The following is a 23310-nucleotide window of genomic DNA, read 5'->3' on the forward strand; positions in this document are numbered from 1 at the left end:
ATTACTATTACTATCATTATTATTATTTTATTTTTGTCAAGGATCATTTCTGTGAATATGAAGAAGACGACATTTCCAACATTCCTGTTATAAACATCCGCCATGTTTCACCTCAAGGTTATTTGTACTGTCTGTTTCCGTATATGTATGATTCCCTGCAACTGTAAACTTTTTTTTTCTTTGGAAAATCTTTAAAAAGGCCTTTCATAGACTAAATTCACGGCAGACGTCTTAATTTAACTCTGAGATCGTAATATGTATATTGATTTGTCTGTCTGATATTTAATTGGCCTGTGAGAATTTTTTTATTCAGGAATCAGGAGTAAACTTTTAATTAAAAGGTTTTTTTGGACTTTTTGAAAGAAGGAGGATTAAAATATTCTGTACTTCCCTCCAAACACTTTTTCAAGGGTTTTCAAATAAAATAAAAGTTAAAGAATCTTACAAAAAAATAAACTTTAACAAAGACCAAAAATCCATCAAATTTCTAGATCTGAAAGGTCAATATTGATTCTGCCCTAAATACAGATTGTAAAAGATATGGAAGTTACAGGTCTATCTTCAAAGAATAAGACTTTAAAGACGACCTAAAATTCATTGAATTCCTCAATCTGAAGGTTCAATTTGGTATTCTGCATTAAATACAAATTGTAAAAGAAATGAAAGTTACAAGGCTACTTACGATGGATAAGACTTTAATGACCAAATTCATTTAAATTCATTAAATTTTATATGGTATTCTACCTAAAATACAGTTTGTAAAACATAAAACCTATGTTAGGTAAATATAAAAGAACAAGCTTTAATTGCCAATTTTGAGAGTTCTAGAGATCAAAATGTAGGTGGGAACCTTTTTCAATGAACAGATCTGAAGGTCCAATCTACATTGTAAATTGTTGCCCGATGGAATATTTCAGAAAAATATTTTGAGAAAAACAAATTTTGTTCCCCCGGGAACTCTCTTACCCCTGGTTCCCTAAAAAAAATTTTCCCATTCGGTTCAGCTGTTTATCCTGCTACACGGATATATGAGTGTCTTGTCTTATTATAGAAGAAATAAACAGCTTACAGGAAAGGGAACCGTATTGATCAGGAGGGCTGGATCTTAGCTACCTGTCCGTGTATATTAGCCTTAGTGTACACTTAGGACAGTTTACTGATGAAGGATATAAAGAGATTACAAACATCAAATATGCAGTGCGCTTTCGGAGTAAGTGTATGGTATGGGGAGGTTTTGTATCTTGAATTTCATTCAGTTTTTTCAAAACCGTTTATAAACGATGAAATATTGCTCTGTAAAAGACTGCAATAGTACGTCTTCCTGTAAAAATATGATCCTGCACGAGGGAGGGGGTGCAGAGGCGCCATGATCCCCGCTAAAATTACCTCCGAACCTCAGGATTTGCAGAATTACCTCCAGGCCCCGCAAAACTGGTCTCCCAGCCTCAGTGACGTCACCAAGCCCTCCCTCCCCTCCCTCCCTGCACACGATAAAGCTAGGTGCAGTGGATTTTAATAGTTAATAGGAAAACAAATTCTCCAATTAAATATTTTCAGAAATAAGATTGACCTTTGAAAGTGGAGTATATGGCGGCCTGTACAATTAATAATTGATTAGCGTACATCATCAATCTATTTACTATAACCTCGTTGGTATTGATGTGGGGAAACAGACTGAATTAATTCCTTTCAGTCGTCTATAAAGTCTCATTAACTATTGTGGGTAATTCTGATATTCTATAGATTACTAGCTTAACCTAACCTAACCTAACCATAGAGCACCCGGTGCGCGTTGCCTAGGTTTTTAGTATTATTCATGGTCATAGTTAAACCTGCCGTTTACCCGCTCTTTGGATTAAATTATGATTTTATCGCAAATACTCGACAATACCCATTGAATTTCAAAAATTAAACATTGTTTAGCCTTTGTCACCCCACTCATGGGTTCCGATAAAAAAGCGTCAAAACGGCTGAACCGATCAGGCCCAAATTTTGCTTGGGACCACACATGACTCCAGGGAAGGTTTATGAATGTTGAAAATGTTTAAAAATTAGCCTCCAATTACATATGAGTGAAAAGCTTTATTATATAGATTTTAATTTTAAGTGTTTGGTGATGTACTTGTATTTGTGTACACAAACACCTGCACTTGCACAGAGGAGAACATCCAGGAGTTGATGAGTGTGGCGGAGATGTTCCTGCTTCCAGGTAGTAATATAGGAACGAATTTAGGGAATACAGGAGCGCATTAGAGCATACATGAACACAGGGGCGCATTTAGGGGATCCAAATACAGGACCGTAGGAGCTCATTAGATTATACATGTATGCATGGGCACATTCAGGGAATTCAGGACTGCAGGTGTCGATTCAGTCAATACATGGACGCAGGGGTGGATTTAGGGATACAGGGGTGGGTTTATGGATTACAGGAAATCAGGGGTGGATTCAAGTAACACATGGGACGCAGGGGCGCATTCAGGGAATACAGGGATGCAGGGGTGGATTCAGGATTCAGGAATACAGAGACGCTGGGGTGGAAAGTGGATTCAGGGAATACAGTAATACAGGGGTGGATTCAGGGAACACAGAAGCAGAAGCGTACTCAGGGAATACAGGGACGTAGGGTGGATTTAGAGAATGCAGGGACGCAAGGGTGGATTCAGGGAATACATTGACCCAGGGCTGGATTTAGGGAATATAGGGACGGAAGGCGGGATTCAGGGGATACAGAGATGTAGGGTGTAATTAGGGAATAAAGGGACGTGGGGGGAATTTAGGGAATACAGGGATGTAGGGTGTTATTAGGGAATACAGGGACGTAGGGGGAATTCAGGGAATACAGGGATGTAGGGTGTTATTAGGGAATAAAGGGACGTGGGGGGAATTCAGGGAATACAGGGATGTAGGGTGTAATTAGGGAATAAAGGGACGTGGGGGGAATTTAGGGAATACAGGGATGTAGGGTGTAATTAGGGAATAAAGGGACGTGGGCGGAATTTAGGGAATACAGGGATGTAGGGTGTAATTAGGGAATACAGGGATGTAGGGTGTAATTAGGGAATACAGGGACGTAGGGGGAATTCAGGGAATACAGGGATGTAGGGTGTACCTCCTCAACTCACTTTTAACCCTGCCCCTTCTCCTTGGCCTTTTCCTCTTCATATCCCCATTTAAACATAATCACCCATTATATACATGCTCGTCTCTGATTACATTAAAGATGATCAAATGCCTGCACCTCTTGCTAGAATGGTCCGTGGAGAACGGTTTATCACTAAACGGAAAAAAAGATTGAAATAGCTTCAAAATTGACTATATTATATATTGAATATAAATAAAGAGTTCCTTTATGAGAAACTTATTGAATTGCCTGGCGTTGCCCAGGTCAAAGTTTGAAAACATCGATAATCTAAAGTATAAAGTGAACTGAGGTCGGTATTTTTGAGTGGAATATCTCTAATCTTGAAAGCTTGATCTCTTAATCATCGCTGCATGGATATTAAAGAGGAATTTAATAAATGCATAAAATGGAGAGCAATGCTTAATACGGTGATTCATAGGGTTTTCATTCGCAAAACTTATTAGCCTCCAATTACATATGAGTGAAAAGCTTTATTATATAGATTTTAATTTTAAGTGTTTGGTGATGTACTTGTATTTGTGTACACAAACACCTGCACTTGCACAGAGGAGAACATCCAGGAGTTGATGAGTGTGGCGGAGATGTTCCTGCTTCCAGGTAGTAATATAGNCAATGCATTTGCGGTATAGTGACATAACAACTATGCGTTGTGGGTATTAACATAACAACTATGCAGTTGCGGGTATTAACATAACAACTATGCTGTTGCGGGTAGTGACTTAACAACTATGCTGTTGCGGGTATTAACATAACAACTATGCATTTGCGGGTAGTGACATAACAACTATTCATTTGCGGTATAGTGACATAATAACTATGCGTTGTGGATATTAACATAACAACTATGCATTTGCAGGTAGTGACATAACAACTATGCAGTTGCGGGTAGTGGACATAACAACTGTATGTTGTGGGTATTAACATAACAACTATGCATTTGCGGGTAGTGACATAACAACTATTCATTTGCGGTATAGTGACATAAAAACTATGCGTTGTCGATATTAACATAACAATTATGCATTTGCGGGTAGTGACATAACATCTATGCATTTGCGAGTAGTGACATAAGAACTATGCATTTGCGGTATAGTAACATAACAACTATGCATCTGCGGTATAGTGACATAACAACTATGCATTTGCGGTATAGTGACATAACAACTATGCATTTGCGGGCAGTGACATAACAACTATGCATTTGCGGTATAGTGACATAACAACTATGCATTTGCGGTTGGTGATATAACAACTTGACATTTGCGGTATAGTGACATAACACTATGCATTTGCGGTATAGTGACATAACAACTATGCATTTGCGGTATAGTGACATAACAACTTGCGTTTGCGGGTAGTGACATAACAACTATGCATTTAAGGGGTGTTTTATACATTTCAATATAATCATTGAGATTTCTTCTTTGACTCCCCCTTAAATTTTAGGAAGTTGATCTATTGTCTTAAATTACATTTGATGGCATATGTCACATTTCCGAAATTTAATACCAGGAAAACGATTACTTAAACATGCACTGAGATATAAACAACTCTGAAACTTAGTCATCAAATTTTTAGACAGCCTCAACTTTAAAGTGTCCCAACGCTTTGGCCTTAAGTTTTACTTCTCCAACTCACTTATAATTTTTTGTAGCCCGAGAAGTTTAACGTATTACATTTTAAAGAAATAAGAGAAAAAATTCGCAAAATGCTGCTAGTTGTTTGTTTGGGAGCGTGCGTATCTTAGGTTGCAGTGCATGCTCGTCATGCATTGTAAAAAAAACATTCTCAACCTCTCGCAAATAAATATGGTACCTCAAGTATTATCAAGTATTTACAATGTACATTTAATAGGTTTGAAGCGAGAATGTGGTAACTGGTTGATACGGTACATAGATGCAGATACTGTACTGCCAATACTTCGGAGTAGCCGGCTGTACAGTTTACCCAGGCTAGAAGATGCATGTACAGCGTACATAGCTGATAATATAGAACAGGTATGCAGAATTTAACAATTTTATAACGCCCCCCCCCCCCCACCTTCCAACTGACAATTTAAGTTTTGAAAGTTGCAGTTTTTAATAATTTTAAAATTTTGGCGAATTTTTTCTATTTGAATTAATTTCATCAATTTTTTAAGAATCGTCAATTTTCCATATTACATTTATCGACACCAACTTTAAGCTAATCTATGTGTTTGAAACTTGAAAATAAGCAACAACAAAAAATCTATTTTTTCTGCTATATCAATTTCATATTTGCTAAAAAAAATATCCAAAAGTGCTAAAAATAGTAAATTGTTTAAGCTCATTGGGAAGGTCGAAGGAGTATTTCTGTGGGCTAATACGTGTTGACTACTTGCGGGTAGTGCCATAACAACTATGTATTTGCGGGTAGAGACATAACAACTATGCATTTGCGGTATAGTGACATAACAACTAGGCATTTGCGGGTAGTACCNTGAAATATTAATCATTGTGTAAACATAAATATGTTATGAGACATATTCTGCCTTTTAAACAATAGTTATTATTATTATCTTTCGTACTAATCTTAGGTTTTTGTGAACGTTGCGTACCCATGCTGCTAACAGATAACGAGATATTATCATATTTTCATTGTTTTCACCATTATCGCTTACAAAATTAATTGTGCGTAAACAAATATCCAGATTCGTAAATTCAGATTTCTTCGCGCCCCTTTTCCAGGTTCTGAACTTTTAATTTTTTCTGCAGCTAATGTTCGGCGTTTGCTTTTTGATTTAAACCCATTGTAAAATGGAAATTAAAGAGGCTGCAGATAGTGATGGGCAATAGGTAGATTCGTTCACGACAACATTTTAAAACTTTATTCTGTGGAAGTTTGATTTTATCCTCGTGAAAAATAAGGCAAAAACGAACCAAAAACACGATCGTTTTTGCCTTATATTTTCTTCTAGGGTAACAAATTAGCAATTTTGTTAAAAGCAAACTTCTACAGAGAATAAAGATTTAAAATATTGGAACCTTCTCATTAGTCCAGACTAGAGTATCCATAGTTTCTTTTGATTTTGATTTGAATTAATATTTTAAACGTTTTTTATGCATTTGCGGGTAGTGACATAACAACTATGCATTTGCGGGTAGTGACATAATAACTATGCATTTGTGGGTATTAACATAACAACTATGCATTTGCAGGTAGTGACATAACAACTATGCATTTGCGGGTAGTGACATAATAACTATGCATTTGTGGGTATTGACATAACAACTATGCATTTGCGGGTAGTGACATAACAACTATGCATTTGCGGGTAGTGACATAACAACTATGCATTTGCGGGTAGTGACATAACAACTATGCATTTGTGGGTGGTGACATAACAACTATGCATTTGCGGGTAGTGACATAACAACTATGCATTTGCGGGTAGTGACAACAACTAGGCATTTGCAGGTAGTGATATAACAACTATGCATTTGCGGGTAGTGACATAACAACTATGCATTTGCGGGTAGTGACATAACAACTATGCATTTGCGGGTAGTGACATAATATGTTATGAGAAATTTTCTGCCTTTTAAACAATAATCATATATGTCTCAAATGAATCCTAAAGAAATTGTCCACAACACTGCATACTCAGTTTAACTACCTTACATAACCGGTCTGTCCCTTTAATCCACAGTTTTATGTTCCCCATTGTATTTTTGAGCACCCTTCCATACATGCACATGGTGAAATATTCATAAATTAGTTTTCTCATGGTTTGTCATCATTTTGTTTTTATTTAGTTTATATTTAATCATATTTTGCAAAGAAACAAAGGGGAAATTGCGGTTTATGTTATATTTGAACCAGGGTTATGAAATTTGTAATAAAATGTTTCGCGGTTAAGTAAAACAATACGTCGGCCATGTTAGTTTCCAAAATGTAACTTTATAAATGTCCCTTTATAGTTCATTCAAGACTCAGCCAGTTCGCTTAAACTGTAAAGTACAGTGATAACCAGAAAACTGGGGAAGATGAAGATAACATGTTTACGCTTAACAAATCACTTATCTGGAAGGTAAATAAGGTAAATGGGTCTGTTTAAACTGCACAATAGCTGTGTTTAGTGTTCATTGGAGTTTTCAAAGATAAATCTCGAATCTATAAGTCGTCTTCCTATTCCGGAGTTTTCTGATTCTCACTGTAATTTTCAAAAGCAATATGTTTGATGTTAAAAGTTTGTTCTGTAATTCTTAAAGAGAATTAGACAAAACAGAAGATCAATGATCATCTGAAAGTCTTCAAATCGAAATCTCAAAAAGTGTGAACTTGTCTATTAAAATTTTCCGACATTTTAACTATAATTGGTTAAATTTTCAAATAGATGTCAAGAAAGTTTGAAGGCGTGACGCTATAGGTTCCATGCATTGTTATTTGTTGTATAGCGCTGCTTGGAAAACAAATATTAAGTTTAATGTCAAACAAAATATTTGGTTTTATTTCATCACGTTTTCCATTCATTCATATTTAATACAATTCTTTAACAAATGAACTAGCCCTACATTCATTCTTTACTTTCTTATTGTTATTCTTTTTAAATATTTTCCAAATTTGTCACAATAAAATGGAATTATTGAAACCTAATAAAACAAAACTAAAAAAAAATTATCTCTATATCTTGATGGTGCAAAGTCTTTAATATTTCACACTTATTTTAGAACCACTGTAAAGGTTTTTTAGAATAATTTATTCTTCTTAATTGTTAGTTTGTTGGGAATGAAGACCTGAACGAATTGGTGATGGAAGACGCTAAATCTGTGAAAGAGAGGCAAGAGACTGATTCTATTCCTGTCATTGATGATATCAGATCCCATATCAGGTTAATATCTATACACCAGATACCAGATATATTTATATATTTACACATATACATATATTTTTCTTACCGGTACGGGTCGGATAGTCATGTAGGCGGTCTGGGTTGCCCAAGATGGGACTTCTTGCAGATCTCATCTCACATAATCACTATATACCAGATACAGATATATTTATACATACTTGATAACAGATTCCAGATATATTTATACATACTAGATACCAGATACCAGATATATTTATACATACTAGATACCAGATAACAGATATATTTTCACATACTAGATACCAGTTACCAGATATATTTGCACATAAACTAGATACCAGATACCAGGTATATTTACACATACTAGATACCAATTACCAGATATATTTGCCTATATACTAGATACCAGATACCAGGTATATTTACACATACTAGATACCAGTAACCAGATATATTTGCATATATACTAGATACCAGATGCCAGGTATATTTACACAGATACCAGTTACCAGATATATTTACATATACTAGATACCAGATACCAGGTATATTTACACATACTAGATACCAGTTACCAGATATATTTGCATATATACTAGACACCAGATACCAGGTATATTTACACAGATACCAGTTACCAGATATATTTACATATATACTAGATACTAGATACCAGATATATTTACACATACTAGATACCAGTTACCAGATATATTTACATATATACTAGATACCAGATACCAGATATATTTACACATATACTAGATACCAGATACCATATAAATGTACACATATACTTGATACCAGATAACAGATAAATTTACACATAAACTAGATACCAGATACCAGATATATTCATACAGATACTAGATACCAGATATATTTATGCAGATACTAGATACCAGATACCAAATATAATTACACATATACTAGATACCAGATACCAGATATATTTATTCAGATACTAGATACCAGATACCAGATATATTTATACAGATACTAGATAACAGATACCAGATATATTTACACAAATAACGGACCCCTCCTCTTGTCTTTGGTATAAAATTTGCATACGCTGTTTTAACCACACACAGAGACCAATTTAAACGACTTTTTCTTTTTTTCTATTAGTAAATTCAAACTTTTGGTTGATGCTTCTCCAGAATACTTGGGGTTCTTTAAAGTGTCTCCTCCCCCTCAACCCGTCTTCGTCAGAAATTAAATCTTCTGGACATATCTAGATAGTACTTAATAGTCCCTAAGTCCCACAATATTATGATACGCTCTTCTAGATATTAAAAAAATATTATTGTTCATGTCCAATTTTTTGAAAGGTTTAAATACCCCTCCTAAACAAGCCGCCCTCCCCCCGATTTAAGTAAAAGGATCGTTAATTGGATCAACCCCCACCACCACTTTATACACATACAATACGTATATAAAGTTATAAACAGTTTGTTTTAATCTTCCTGGCAGAAACAATCTCAAGGAATAATAGTTGTCTTAAAACGTTGTTGAAAAAGTAAATATTTGCAAATTATCTTTTTTCCATCTCATGATCTGAGTTCGTTTCCCATTTGACAGCCCATTTTTTTTTAATTAATTTTTTTTGTTTGTTTATTTTCTTGTGGTTTTTAACATTTTTTAAAATCGATTTTGATGGTTTTTATTTCGTTAGAACTGACGAGGGTCAACCCAGACCGAAATATAATTTCAAAAATTGTGAAACTAACATCTACTATTTTTACTCTACAGAGGTTTGGTCCATCACAATTACCGACTATAACTCTTAGATAGATCTAGACTGCTATGAAATGTCATTTTTCAAGACTTGCTCGGCTTTAAAGTTTCGCTGTGCTTTTTATTTTTTTATTTTACCAACTTACTTATATTGATTTAACCCTGGACAAGGACATGTACATTTTAAAACACAAAAGCGTTTTTGTAATCTGCAAAATTCTTATGAATTTTTGCGTGTGAGTTTGCAACTTTTGGATCTCTGATCGCCAGTATAATACAGACGGTTAAATAATGGATCTTTCGTCTCTATGTTATTGTTCAAATCCTTTCAGGCCTAATTACCTCCTGTATATAAGAAGCATAACAATAGAAGAATATGCAGTGTTCAGCCTAAAGCACTACAAATTTCTTCACTCAAAGCAAGCAATTAAACGGAATTAAATTTAAATGTTAAATATATCAAGTAACCCTTAATTTAATATGTGCGCATGTCAGATTTACAACAGTACCCTGTAAAGTTCAAATATGAATTGGATACCCAAGTCTATAATTGTCCTGAGGCTCAAATATGGTTGGTTCCACTTAAAATTGTATTCAATTTTTCAAGACTTAAGCCGGTGCTAAATTGAAGCCGGTTTTTGGTGGATTTATGACGCGGCTTAAATTCATTAAATTCGGGTACTGGTGCAGGAAAACAAAGCATATATTATCAGAATTGAACACTTATCAACTTAGAAAACGACGTTGTCCTCCACATTATTGACTAGAGTCAGATAAAGGTTTCAAGGGTACTGTTGTGAACCGGACATTCACCTTGCTTTTTAATAGAGGGTCATGATCAAACTTACAGCAACAGTTTATTCTGAACATCCTTGTACTTGTTCTAAGCAGCTATTTATTAACTAATTAGACCAGTGACCGAACTTAAAGAATTTTAGCCGCGGCTTAAATTTGAGATGGGGCTCAAATATGGTTGGTTCACTTAAAATCATATTCAATGTTTCAAGATTTTAGCTGGCGCTCAATTAAAGGCTTTTTTTGGTGGATTTGAGACGCAGCACAAATTTCGGACTCTGATATGTATATGAAAGTACATGGTATATGTAAGTAAAAAATATTATGAAATATCAACAATAGACGAATGCGTCGGAAAATTATCGATGATTATAGGTTGTAATATCTGAATGATTTGTTTGGAATTAAATTGATTTTTTACGATACGAGTCGAATGTTGCAACTTTCTGAATTTGCACAGACGCTACGTTCTTAAGTTTAAATCGTTTTTGACAATTTTCTCCTTATAGACGCAACAGATAGAAATAATTGCTTAGTAGCGATCACCATCGATAATTTTTCGCCGTAAGCCCATACCCTCTTTCATTTTTCGCGAACACTCCCTTTAAATGATCACGTTAAACTAAAGTAAATTTTGTGTAAAATAAAACTATTTTTTGTTTTAAATGTTAACTTCTTTTATTGAAGAGCTTTAAAGAATAGGAAAACTAGATGAATCCGGATTAAGTTGTTTTTAGGCGTAAAATCAAAACAATAAAGCTACGAGGTATCAAAGTAATTATGTTGTTTTTAGGCGTAAAATCAAAACAATAAAGCTACGAGGTATCAAAGTAATGCTAGTAATGTCGAATAAATTTGACCTTCTGCCTAGATTTATGTAAAATATATATTTTTTATTAATAAATTTAATTTTTTTTAGGTTGGGAGTGCGAACCCTGGCAGATGTGGCGGAAGCAGAGATTAAAATACAATTTCTAGAGTCTATTCTAGAGAATCTAGGATTAGATGCCTAGCTATATATCTAGAGATTAAACTACAATTCCTAGATTTTATTCTAGAATTTAGATCTAGATCCTAGCTATAGATCTAGAGATTAAACTACAATTCCTAGATTTTATTCTAGAATTTAGATCTAGGCCCTAGGTATACGTCTAGAGAGATTAAACTTCAGTTTCTAGAAAATCTAGGATAAGACGTATAGCTATACAACTACTGATTTAACTCTAGTTTTCTAGATTGTATTCTGGAAAAGCTAGATCTCGAGGCCTTTAATTTAATTTAAATTCAATAGCTATACATCTGATGATTTAACTCTAGTTTCTATAATCTTTCCTAGAAAATATAGCTACGCCTCTAGAGATTAAACTTCAGTTTATCGATGTTTTTTCTAGAAAACCAATATCTTGAGGCCTTTAGTTATACTTCTAAAGATTAAACTTCAGTTGTTTGAAACTGTTAAATCTAGATTTATACTTCTAGCTAGTTTCTAGAAGCCTGTCCTAAAAACTGGATTTAATATCTAACTTATTTTCACTTTTTGGTATAAAATAAATTTTTATGGGCTATTTAGGTTTTTTTATTGTTTACAAAACAAACAAACAAATCTGTATAATAAGAACAAAAATATATACAGTGATAACCAGAGAACTGTAGAATAGGCAGACGACATTATAGCAATACTGCAATGCATTTGATGTTGTTACTAAGCAATATAGCTTTAAACTTATTAAATCAATTATAAAGTGAAATGGGTCTGTATCCCATGCCCATTGGACAAGTCATAACTAGAGTCTAAAAGTCGTCTTTCTATTTCAAAATTTTCTGGCTATCACTGTACTGTAAAATCTAGNTGTTATTATTATTATCATTATTTTTATTATTACCTCGTTTTCTCATATTATAACTATCATTAAAATTTTGGAAATCCCAAGACACTTTTCAAAATAGCAAAACGCCGATATATTCCTCATTGCTAAAGGAATCAAGTGAATCGGACATGCAAATGAATAAGGGTCGCTTGAAATTACTTACAGCCCTTAGATTAATACCTCTGGACATGAATTATAGCGATGAAAATGTTAAGAATGTCACTTGGCATTGAAGCAAAATGTCATTATTTTAGATATTTCATTAAATGAAGGATCTCAAAAAAAGTAAGGGTTTGAGAATGTGATTTTAGATAATTTTAAACCAGAAGGAAAAGAAGTAAAACAATATATATCAAGCAAACCATCAACGCACTCTACCCTTTCTCCGATCAACGCTTATTAAGTTAAAACTTAAACATTTCGTTAGAATAGAAAGTTTGTTGTGAAACACGTTTAGCTGGCAGTTGCTGCATGATTCTTTTACAAGATGCTCATTTTATCAGATCACCCGGCCTGGCATACATTTTTGCAAGTTTTCAGATCACCCGGCCCGGCATACATTTTTGCAAGTTTTCAGATCACCCGGCCCGGCATACATTTTTGCAAGTTTTTATTGCTGAACTTAAAGAAATATTAGCAAAAGGTTTATATCCAACCTTAACATAAAGATATTTTCGGGGATTTTAGATTCAAATATTTACCAATGCAAATATGCTTAATAAAACTATATACGAAAACCTGTAAATTCTCTACCAATACACAGACGTTAAACTTGTCTACATTATACACGCACTTGATCTGCAATCCTTGCAACCTTATGTGTATTATACGCGGTTACACACAAAGAATAAGATTTAAAGATTAGTTTTAATGACTCTCGCTGTATCCACGCAGACTCTTATTTATGACTGACCCCCCCCCCTCAAAGATTACCCCGCGCCCTGAAATTTGTCATTAGTTCAGGAAAATTTATACTTTGATCCTTTGAACATAAATATCCTTGACTTAGATCAGATATTACCAGCTCTGCGACTAGGAATGCATATCTACAGGGTGAGATCGATTCTGTTCAAGAATGTTGAATAGGATTCTGATCTATCCTTACTCCGGGATATTAGCAGAGTTATGATTCATCCTTACTCTGGTATATTTACAGGGTTCTAATCCATCCTTACTCTGGTATATTTACAGGATTCTGATCTATCCTTACTCTGGGATATTAGCAGAGTTATGATTCATCCTTACTCTGGTATATTTACAGGATTCTGATCTATCCTTACTCTGGGATATTAGCAGAGTTATGATTCATCCTTACTCTGGTATATTTACAGGATTCTGATCTATCCTTACTCTGGGATATTAGCAGAGTTATGATTCATCCTTACTCTGGTATATTTACAGGATTCTGATCTATCCTTACTCTGGGATATTAGCAGAGTTATGATTCATCCTTACTCTGGTATATTTACAGGGTTCTAATCCATCCTTACTCTGGTATATTTACAGGGTTCTAATCCATCCCTGCTCTGGTATATTTACAAGGTAGGATAGTTTCTGGTCTGATCCATCCATGCTCTGGTATCTGTATCCTAGAGATTTAAACTAGACACGGAGCAGGACAGGTCTAAACTCTAGGACAGGTTAGGTCAGCTCCAGGCTATACTTTCACCAGGCGATAGGTTAACCTTATATATATTCTCAACCAGACTAAGAGGAGAAACAAACCAACCAGGAGAAGGAGGAAAATTTGAAAGAAAAGGGGAAATGGAGATAATGATGAAAAGAAGGAGGCAGAGAAGAATAGGAAAGGGAAAATAGAAAGAGAAGAATAAGCTGCAGAATGTCAAAAGAACGAAAGAAGGAAGAAAACATTACGAGAAGATTAAAAATTAAAGAAGTAGGACTAATGGAGGTGTAAAAGAAAATTTCATTAATTAATTCAAAATTTCAAATCCTGTTTTAGATAAAGAATAGATACGAGGTTTCAAATATAATACAATTTTACAAAAAGCATGAATCTAATTAACCAACTAAATCTATTAAGATCACAAGATTAGGAATAAAACCTATTTGACTATATCTCTCCTTCATATCTTTGACAGACCCAAGTGACCCATGTTTTAATTATTATTATTTTTAATATGTTTGCTCTGAGCTGTTTTCCATACAGGGTTACCCACCAAGGATGAGTTATTTAATGGCGTAATTAATGATTTGACGAAAAACAAACAAGTTTACAGCAGCAGGAAATCGTGAATATAAGTAAACAGACAGTAAAAAATTCGTACAATCGTCTCTTCAGTCTTATTCTTTGTGGGTAACCCTGTACCGTGTACATGGACCAACTGAGTAAATCATAAACGATGCCAAGACCATTGTAAAATTAATGTTCTCAAATTAGTCAGAAGTCAAACTATTTTNTATGTACACAAATAAGACAATAATTCTGAAAATTTTGCCTAGGATTTTTCTACTCAAAGTTTTGAAGTTTCTCTCAATCCTCAAATCAATTCTGTCAACACATATGGTTCGTTATCGAAAATGATGCAAAATTCTGAAAAATTTACAGATTATTTCTTAATTAATGCTTGTGATGCGAAAATATACAGTTTTTAGGTCATTATCGGAACTTCTACTTTTCGGAGAGATTTTTGGTCTTAATTGGAACTTTTACTTTCAAACAAGATTTTTTCGTGTTTCTTCCCCGGGCACCTTGGCACCTTTGCCCTGATATGGGAACTCATATCCAGACAGAGAGCTCAGATTTCTAATAAATTCATCAATTAGAATACAGAGTATACAGGGATACAGGGATACAGGAATACAGGGATACAGGGATACAGGGATACAGGGATACAGGGATACAGGGATACAGGGATACAGGGATACAGGAATACAGGGGATACAAGGATACAGGGATACATGGATACAGGAATCAAGGGATACAGAGATACAGGGAAACAGAGATACAGGGAAACAGAGATACAGGGATACACGATAAAGGATACACTATGTACAGGACACACTATCTACAGGATACAAGAAACAGGTATACAGGGATAAAAGATACAATGACACATGATACAGAGATACATAACACAGTCGATGCATAAAACAGAACACTGAATACAGATTATGAACAACAGAGATACAGATTAGAAAATATATACAATCTAATTCTTATGCAAATTTCACCAATTATTTAACAGTTTTCTACAATGCATCGAATCCCTGCAATTTTTATTTTTGCTTAACAAATCATTTAGTACACTACAATATTTTTGCATTTTTGCATTGACACTGATATTTATTTTCCTACTTACCCTTTGCATTCTTCTACCTTTACTTCTATTAATTTAATAAGTTAATGTAGCCAAATTATTCTAACTAGAATTTAAAATATGATGACGAATAAAAAACTAGTTTTCCCTCCGCTGTCAATCCCATACTTTCACAATAACATTTTGTTCTCTGAAAGTTTAGAGAGAAACAGCATTACCACGTCACATTGAACTAGACAGAAGGAGGAGGTAGATATTTTTTACTGTTTAGCTCTACAATAAGAAGAGTTATGATTGAAAACAGATAATATTTAACGCGTAATTTACTTTAGATGGACGTGACGGATTTAAATCGGCCCTAGTTTATAGGTCCAGACCGACCATCAGTTATATCTACGACCCTGGTTAGGTCCAGACCGACCACAATTATATCTACGGCCCTGGTTAGGTCCAGACCGACGACAGTTATATCTACGGCCCTGGTTAGGTCCAGACCGACCACAGTTATATCTACGGCCCTGGTTAGATCCAGGCCGACCACAATTATATCTACGGCCCTGGTTAGATCCAGACCGACCACAGTTATATCTACGGCCTTGGTTAGGTCCAGACCGACCATCAGTTATATCTACGGCCCTGGTTAGGTCCAGACCGACCACAGTAATATCTACAGCCCAAATTATAAAATTCCATGAATTTTATCTATTTTTGGGTTTTAGACAAGTTTTATTCTATTTTAAAGCATTTTCCAATGCATAATGTTATGACAAATACTTCGTCATAACATAAATTTTGGATTTTTTGGGAGAAAATTAGGGAAAGGGTAAAGAGTAAATGTAAAGGGAAGTGAGTAGGAAGAAAGGGAAGTGAGTAAGAAGAAATGGAAATGGGAATGGAGAAGGGAAAAGTTGTAAGGAGAACGGAAAGGATGAAAGGGGAATTAAAAATTTGGAAAAGGGATTGATAATGGGAAAGAAAAAGGGGAAATAGAAATGGAAAGTAAATAGAGAAAAAGGAAATACAACATGGAGAAAAGGTAAGCAGGGTTAGGTAATGAAAATTGGAAAATAAAAAGGGAAAAAAGCAAAAGGAAAGGACTTAACAGGAAGGGGTCAATATATAATTCGAGTCCAAGACTTATTTTTACTTTCTTTCATATTTAATGAACTGCGATTGCGAAAGCGTGCAGAGCCTAAACTAATCTTATCTAATAAGGCTTGAATTGCGAAGTGAATGTTACGATGAGCCTGCAGTCCATATCTGGTAGAAAACAATATCACCTTTATCATTCCGCATTTGATTTAAAATGAACAAATTGTACAATGATGACTTAATTTTTTTTTTTTTTTTAAATAAAACTAGTCTTTAATCTTTTCCTGATACTTTAACATACAGGGTTATTTACAAAGGATGATACATTCAGAACCTTTTAAGCCAGAAACCCGTATTCAACCTCGGATCGATCAATTAGAAGATTTTTTGGTTGTCATGGTCTCATCCTTTGTGGGTAACCCTGTAGCTTATGTACTGAAGTAAGGTTTGATTTTGGACTACTGGGTATCCTACTAATTCTTACAATTTATATGTCACGTTGCCCGTGGATTTTTTTAGCTTAAAAAATGTCCGCACATTCGGTCCAGCCGTTTGGCCGGCCATAAGCAACATATATATGAATGTCTTGTTTTATTATTTGTCATAATTAGAGACAGAAATATGATAGTAAGGTCTATTTTCATAAAATTCTTATTTTACCCATAAAATAAAGTTTTGTTTTATTACTGGATTTCCTTCTGTTTCTTTAACTGAACGCCATCTTCTTAGTGGAATGGTGAAACTGCGCGTGAAACGAATTTTCGAAATGCAGGGGCGGATACAGGATTTAAGTGAGGGGGGGGGGGCTAGATTTATTTGGGGACAAAAAATCCAGATTTCGGAAGCAATAAACGCGGCGCAGGCGAGAATTCTTTTTTTTTAAGATAGATATTTTTCCTGTTTTGCACTAGGTTTTCTTTCCCTTAAGTGGCATTGAGAAGCTCTTCTGAAATCTCAGGGGGTGCGAAAGTCCTGCCGCCCCCCCCGTATCCGCCCCTGTCAAAATGTACTGGTGTATGGGAAAACTGTATTATTTGATTTTTTTCTGCAAAACATATTATATTGCAAAACGTTCAAATTACAATTGCTCAAATCTTTTTACACATTGTACAGATTTCAAAAACTGACAATTGTCAGAATTAATGTCAGAGGAATGATGATGTTAAATAAATCAAAAATTTAAAACAGAAACTAAAGTTATTAAATTAAAGAATATTATTGTCTTATTAGTTAATAGGCCAAGTATTATTCTCTAAACGCTCTAATCCTGAAAAATTAAAAGATGTCATAAAATCATGTCTCACAGAAAGAATGCTTTATTAATTGATAAGGTTTCCATTCAAATGAATACAATGCTAGATAATGATATTAGATATTGCCTCTCAAGCGAGGGGGGAGAGGCGATCTGATGTGAACCCTGTCTTGAATTTTCAAACCACCTTCATTTAAAATTTGTTCGATAAGGTATGTGAGAAAATTTAGTTTTTAAAGTAACAAAAATAACAAATATCTTATTTTTCAGAAATTATTTGCAATATAACCCATGGCAACAAGACATAGATATTGGGGATCATGTTCAAAAATCGTTTCTCTCTGGACACGTGTGTGCCTCATTTATTCATTCATTGTAAACTTTCCCCCTGACCGTACTGTGGGTTGATGCTGAGATACAAGGTTGTAAACCCCGCGCTGCATGGTCAAACTCCGGCTCCACTTGTGAAACATGTTACGCGGCATTTAAACCAGAAAACAATGGCGGCCATTTGAGGAAACTATTACGAACATGGGAACTCCTCTATTCTCTGTTCTTTTTGCAATGATAATCCTTCATTTAGGCATGTGCCAAGTTATTCATACTACTTTTTGACCTTCGAGAAAATTTATTATAATAATAATAATAGTAGTAAAAGAAATTATGCTATTTAGCAAACAAGTGAATTGGTTTAATTTCTCTTGCTCTAACCGTGAGAATCCTACAACAATGTGATTAAAAGTTAGAGGTATAATTTGCGGTCAGGTCATATAATTCACCAATTATTCAGCAGATTAAATATCATCTGGACATAATAAGATACGTTTAATATCTTGAAGAGATGGTCGGCGAAATTTCAATTGATTCTCCATTTATAGAGTTCCATGTCTGATTCACAACAAACATTGTTTCCATTGTTTCCGTGGTGTTGTAGAGAATCCGACATGCCACTCTAATAATACATGGTCACTTGGAATTACGTCTCTGGTCCAGTTAACTGAGGCATATCAAATATATGTGGGATAGTCCAACATTCTTGCCCTCCTATCCAGCGGCATACCTCCCGGCTTCCCCACCCCACCTCCCTCCGCATTCACTAAAGATTCAAGGATTTTTAGAACGAAGTTAGGTCATTCAAATAATATAAGGCCGAGAAAACATTCCTACCAAGAGAAGATTAGTATCTATTTTTGTCCATACAGGTGGCAAGTAGGCGAGTAGTAGATAGGCACTTCCTTTCACTTTCAAGCATTCTTTTCACGCTTGGCCATCTTTTCACTCTAAGGCTTTCTTTCCACTTTCAGACCTTCCTTTAACATGCGGGCCTTCCTTTCACTTTCAGTCCTTCCTTTTACTATCAGGACTTCTTTTCACTTTCAGACCTTCTTTTCACTTTCAGGCCTTTCTTTCACATTCACGCCTTCCTTTCACTAATTCAGGCCTTCCTTTCACTAATTCAGGCCTGCTTTCACTTTCAGGCCTTATTTTCACATTAGGGTCTTTCTTTCACTTTCAGGCCTTTCACTCACCTTTACCCATTTATTTCATTTTCCGGCCTTTCTTTTACTTACAGTCTCTCCTTTTGCTTTCAAGCGTTCCTTTCACTTCCAGTACTTTCTTTTACTTTCAGCTAGACCTTTCTTTCATTTTCAGGTCTTCCTTTCACTTTCTAGCCTTCTTTTAACTTTTAGGCTTTCCTTCACTTCCAATCCTTCCTTTGACTTTCAGGCCTTCCATTCACCTTTATGCATTCATCTCATGTGTAGGCCTTCCTTTAACTTTCAGTCTTTCCTTTTACTTTCAAACTTTTCTTTTACTTCCAGGACTTTCTTTCACTTTCAGCTAGACCTTACTTTCATTTTCAGGCCTTCCTTTCACTTTCAAGCCTTCCTTTCACTTTCAGGCATTCCTTTCACTTTCAGGCCTTCCTTTCACTTTCAGGCATTCCTTTCACTTTCATGCATTCCTTTCACTTTCATGCATTCATCTCATGTGTAGGCCTTCCTTTAACTTTCAGTCTTTCCTTTTACTTTCAAACTTTTCTTTTACTTCCAGGACTTTCTTTCACTTTCAGCTAGACCTTACTTTCATTTTCAGGGCATTCCTTTCACTTTCATGCATTCCTTTCACTTTCAGGCATTCCTTTCACTTTAAAGCCTTCCTTTCACTTTCAGGCCTGCCTTTCAATTTCAAGCCTTCCTTCACTTTCAAGCCTTCTTTTAACTTTAAGGCTTTCTTTTCACTTCCAGGCCTTCATTTCACATTTAGGTCTTCATTTAACTTTTAGACTTTCCTTTCACTTTCAGTCTCTCCTTCACTTTCAAGCCTTCTTTCACTTTCAAGCCTTTCTTTGACTTTTAGGCCTTCCTTTTATTTTCAGCAAAACATTCCTTTCATTTTTCAGGCCTTCCTTTTACTCTCAGGCATTTATTTCGCTTTCCGGCTTTCCTTTCTCTTCCAGCTAGACCTTCCTTTCACTTTTAGGTCTTCCTTTCACTACATGTAAATTTTAAGGATACTTTATTTCTCTTTCTGCCTTTAGACATTTCCTCTTTGTCTTTTGTCAAATGAGAGATTTCAGTTAATTTTCATTGTCTTGTTCAATGTCTTTAGTTTAGACTATTCCTAAATTCTTCCATTATTTGAACCTTAATTTCACATTTAAGTATCTTCAGCCCTAATTTGATTAACTTTAATACGAAGGTATTTTAGTTTATGTTTCTAGGTTTCAACTTTCAAATGAGTCATTATGTTGTAGGCTGGAGTGAGGGCGGTCAAAAATCAGGAATTTGTCCAGGGGATGTAATAAATCTAGGTCCTGAGATTACGCTACTCAAAGTCTAATTATAGTCTCACTGACTCCATCTCTAGCCAAAACTCAAGGCTCTATATTCCTCCGTATAATACGAAGATTCATGTAGTACTAAATTTATTTATATACAGGTCAATTAAACTGACCGGATCAGCCGGTCCGAGCAACATTAAAATAGATAAGACATATATTGATAACATAGATAATAAAGATCGTGATAAGCATTACAACAGAAAATGCTACAGGGATGTCTTAATAATTTTTGTGCTTTCCAGAGGGGGGGGGGGCTCAGCACCCGTTGGGAACTGAAAACCCCCTGAAATCAATAGATTTAACTGCTCCCATAGCCCCCATAGCCCCCCTCCCTGAATACGCCTCTGTCAAAAATGTTTTCAAAAATGGGTGTTAATTGTTTCTGTCAATAGTTTGCAAATATGCTCAAGTAGTTTATTGATGTTTTAAACTTTCACTTTAAACATTGTCGCGAACCGGTATTTTTCCCCTCTTTATCTTCGCTTTCTTTTTCGTAACTTTTTACAAACTTTATATATAAAGCTGTATGTTTATGAACCTGTATGTTTATAAAGCTGTAAGTTTATGAACCTGTAAGTTTATGAACCTCTATAAATATAAAGCTGTATGTTTTTGAACCTGTATGTTTATAAACCTGTATGTTTATAAACCTGTATGTTTATAAACCTACATGTTTTTGAACCTGTATAACCGGTATGTAAAAGGATGAAGGCCAAAGTTAGGTCAGAATGTATTTAAGATTAATTCTCAGGGACAGTGAAACTTTACAAGAGCGCAAATCATCCAATAAATGAATCTTTGAATTTAAATGACTCTCATCATGGACCTTTAATAGTTACTTTTAGGGACTGTAAGCGTAATTTAAAGAGACCCTTCATGTAAAGATGGCAATACCCGATTTACAACGGTACCCTTTAAACCTTAATCTAATGTGGAAGATACCCTCTGTAAGTTTCCCAATTGCGCAAGTCACTTTAGCAGAGAAACTGGAAATGAAAAAAGTCTAAAAAATGTACAGGATTGTTTTTGTCTGAACTGCACACAACAGGCATAAACACTACAGACCTGTAGACATAAAGACTTTTCCAGGGGACACGTTTTATTCTTCCTATTTATCTTCTTTAATTTTGGTCTATTTCTGGTTCCTGGGGTTCTGTTCTTTATTTTTCCTGTTTCCTGGGGTCTTGTTCTTCATCTTTTTGTTTCCTGGGGTCCTGAATTCATTTATCCTGTTTCCTGGAGTCCTGTTCTTCTTTTCTCCTGTTTTCCGGGGTCCTGTTCTTCGATCTTCATGTTTTCTGGGGTCCTGTTCTTCATTTCTCCTGTTTCCTGGGGTCCTGTTTGTCATTCCTCTTTTTCTTGGGGTCTTGTTATTCATTCTTCATGTTTCCTGGGGCCCTGTTCCTCATTCTTCATGTTTCCTGGGGACCTGTTCTTCATTTCTCTTGTTTCCTGGGGTCCTGTTCTTCATTTCTCCTGTTTCCTGGGGTCTTGTTATTCATTCTTCATGTTTCCTGGGGTCCTGTTCTTCATTCCTCTTGTTTCTTGGGGTCTTGTTATTCATTCTTAATGTTTCCTGGGGTTCTGTTCTTTATTCTTCATATTTCCTGGGTACCTGTCCTTCATTTTTCCTGTTTCCTGGGGTCCTGTTCTTCATTTCTCCTGTTTCCTGGGGTCTTGTTATTCATTCTTAATGTTACCTGGGATCCTGTTCTTTATTCTTCATGTTTCCTGGGGACCTGTCCTTCATTTCTCCTGTTTCCTGGGGTAATGTTATTCATTCTTTATATTTCCTAGGGTCCTGTTCTTCATTCATCCTGTTTCTTGGGGTCTTGGTATTCATTCTTCATGTTTCCTGGGGTCCTGTTCTTCATTTTTGATGTTTCCTGGGGACCTGTTCTTCATTTCTCCTGTTTCCTGAGCTACTGTTCTTCATTTCTTCAGTTTTCTGGACTCTCTGTTTCCTAGAATCCTGTTTTTTATTTTTGTTTTTTTCCTGAGCCCCTGTTTTATGTTTTGTTTCAAAAACTTCTATGATAATGTTTCTAAGTTTCAAAGTTTCTATTTATCCTGAGATCCAGGGTTTCCAGGTTCCTAGGTTCCATATTTCTCAACAGGTCTCTGGGTTTCCATGTTCCTCGGTTTAATGTTTCTAAAAAGGTTTAGGGTTTCCCGGTTCCAAGGCTCCAGGGTTTCCCGGTTCCAAGGCTCCGGTGTACTCAGGTTCCCAGGTTCCATGTTTGTAAACAGCATTCAGTGTTTCCAGGTTTCCAGGTTCCTAGATTCTATGTTTTTAAACAGTTTCCAGCTGTTCCAGGTAACTAGGTTCCATGTTTGTAAACAGGTTCCAGGGGTTCCAAGTTCCTAGATGCCATGTTTGTAAACAGGTTCCGGGGTTTTTCAGGTGCCTAGGTTCCAGGGGTTCCAGCTTCTTAGATTCCATGTTTGTAAACAGTTT

The 23310-nt window shown here is 35.3% G+C and overlaps 1 protein-coding gene across 1 annotated transcript; it reads left to right on the top strand.

Annotated features, from left to right (window-relative positions):
* Positions 1–38: 38 nt before the first annotated feature.
* Positions 39–12079, top strand: LOC111711075 (ankyrin repeat and BTB/POZ domain-containing protein 1). The gene is made up of 5 exons (XM_023485323.1): positions 39–117; positions 2108–2209; positions 5000–5142; positions 7885–7997; positions 11434–12079. The coding sequence occupies exons 2-5, from the start codon at positions 2179–2181 to the stop codon at positions 11525–11527; spliced, it is 381 nt and encodes a 126-aa protein (XP_023341091.1). The 5' UTR covers positions 39–117; positions 2108–2178; the 3' UTR covers positions 11528–12079.
* Positions 12080–23310: the final 11231 nt, after the last annotated feature.

The sequence above is a fragment of the Eurytemora carolleeae genome, unplaced genomic scaffold (assembly GCF_000591075.1).
Source record: "Eurytemora carolleeae unplaced genomic scaffold, Eaff_2.0 scaffold946, whole genome shotgun sequence".
Taxonomy (NCBI): domain Eukaryota; kingdom Metazoa; phylum Arthropoda; class Copepoda; order Calanoida; family Temoridae; genus Eurytemora; species Eurytemora carolleeae.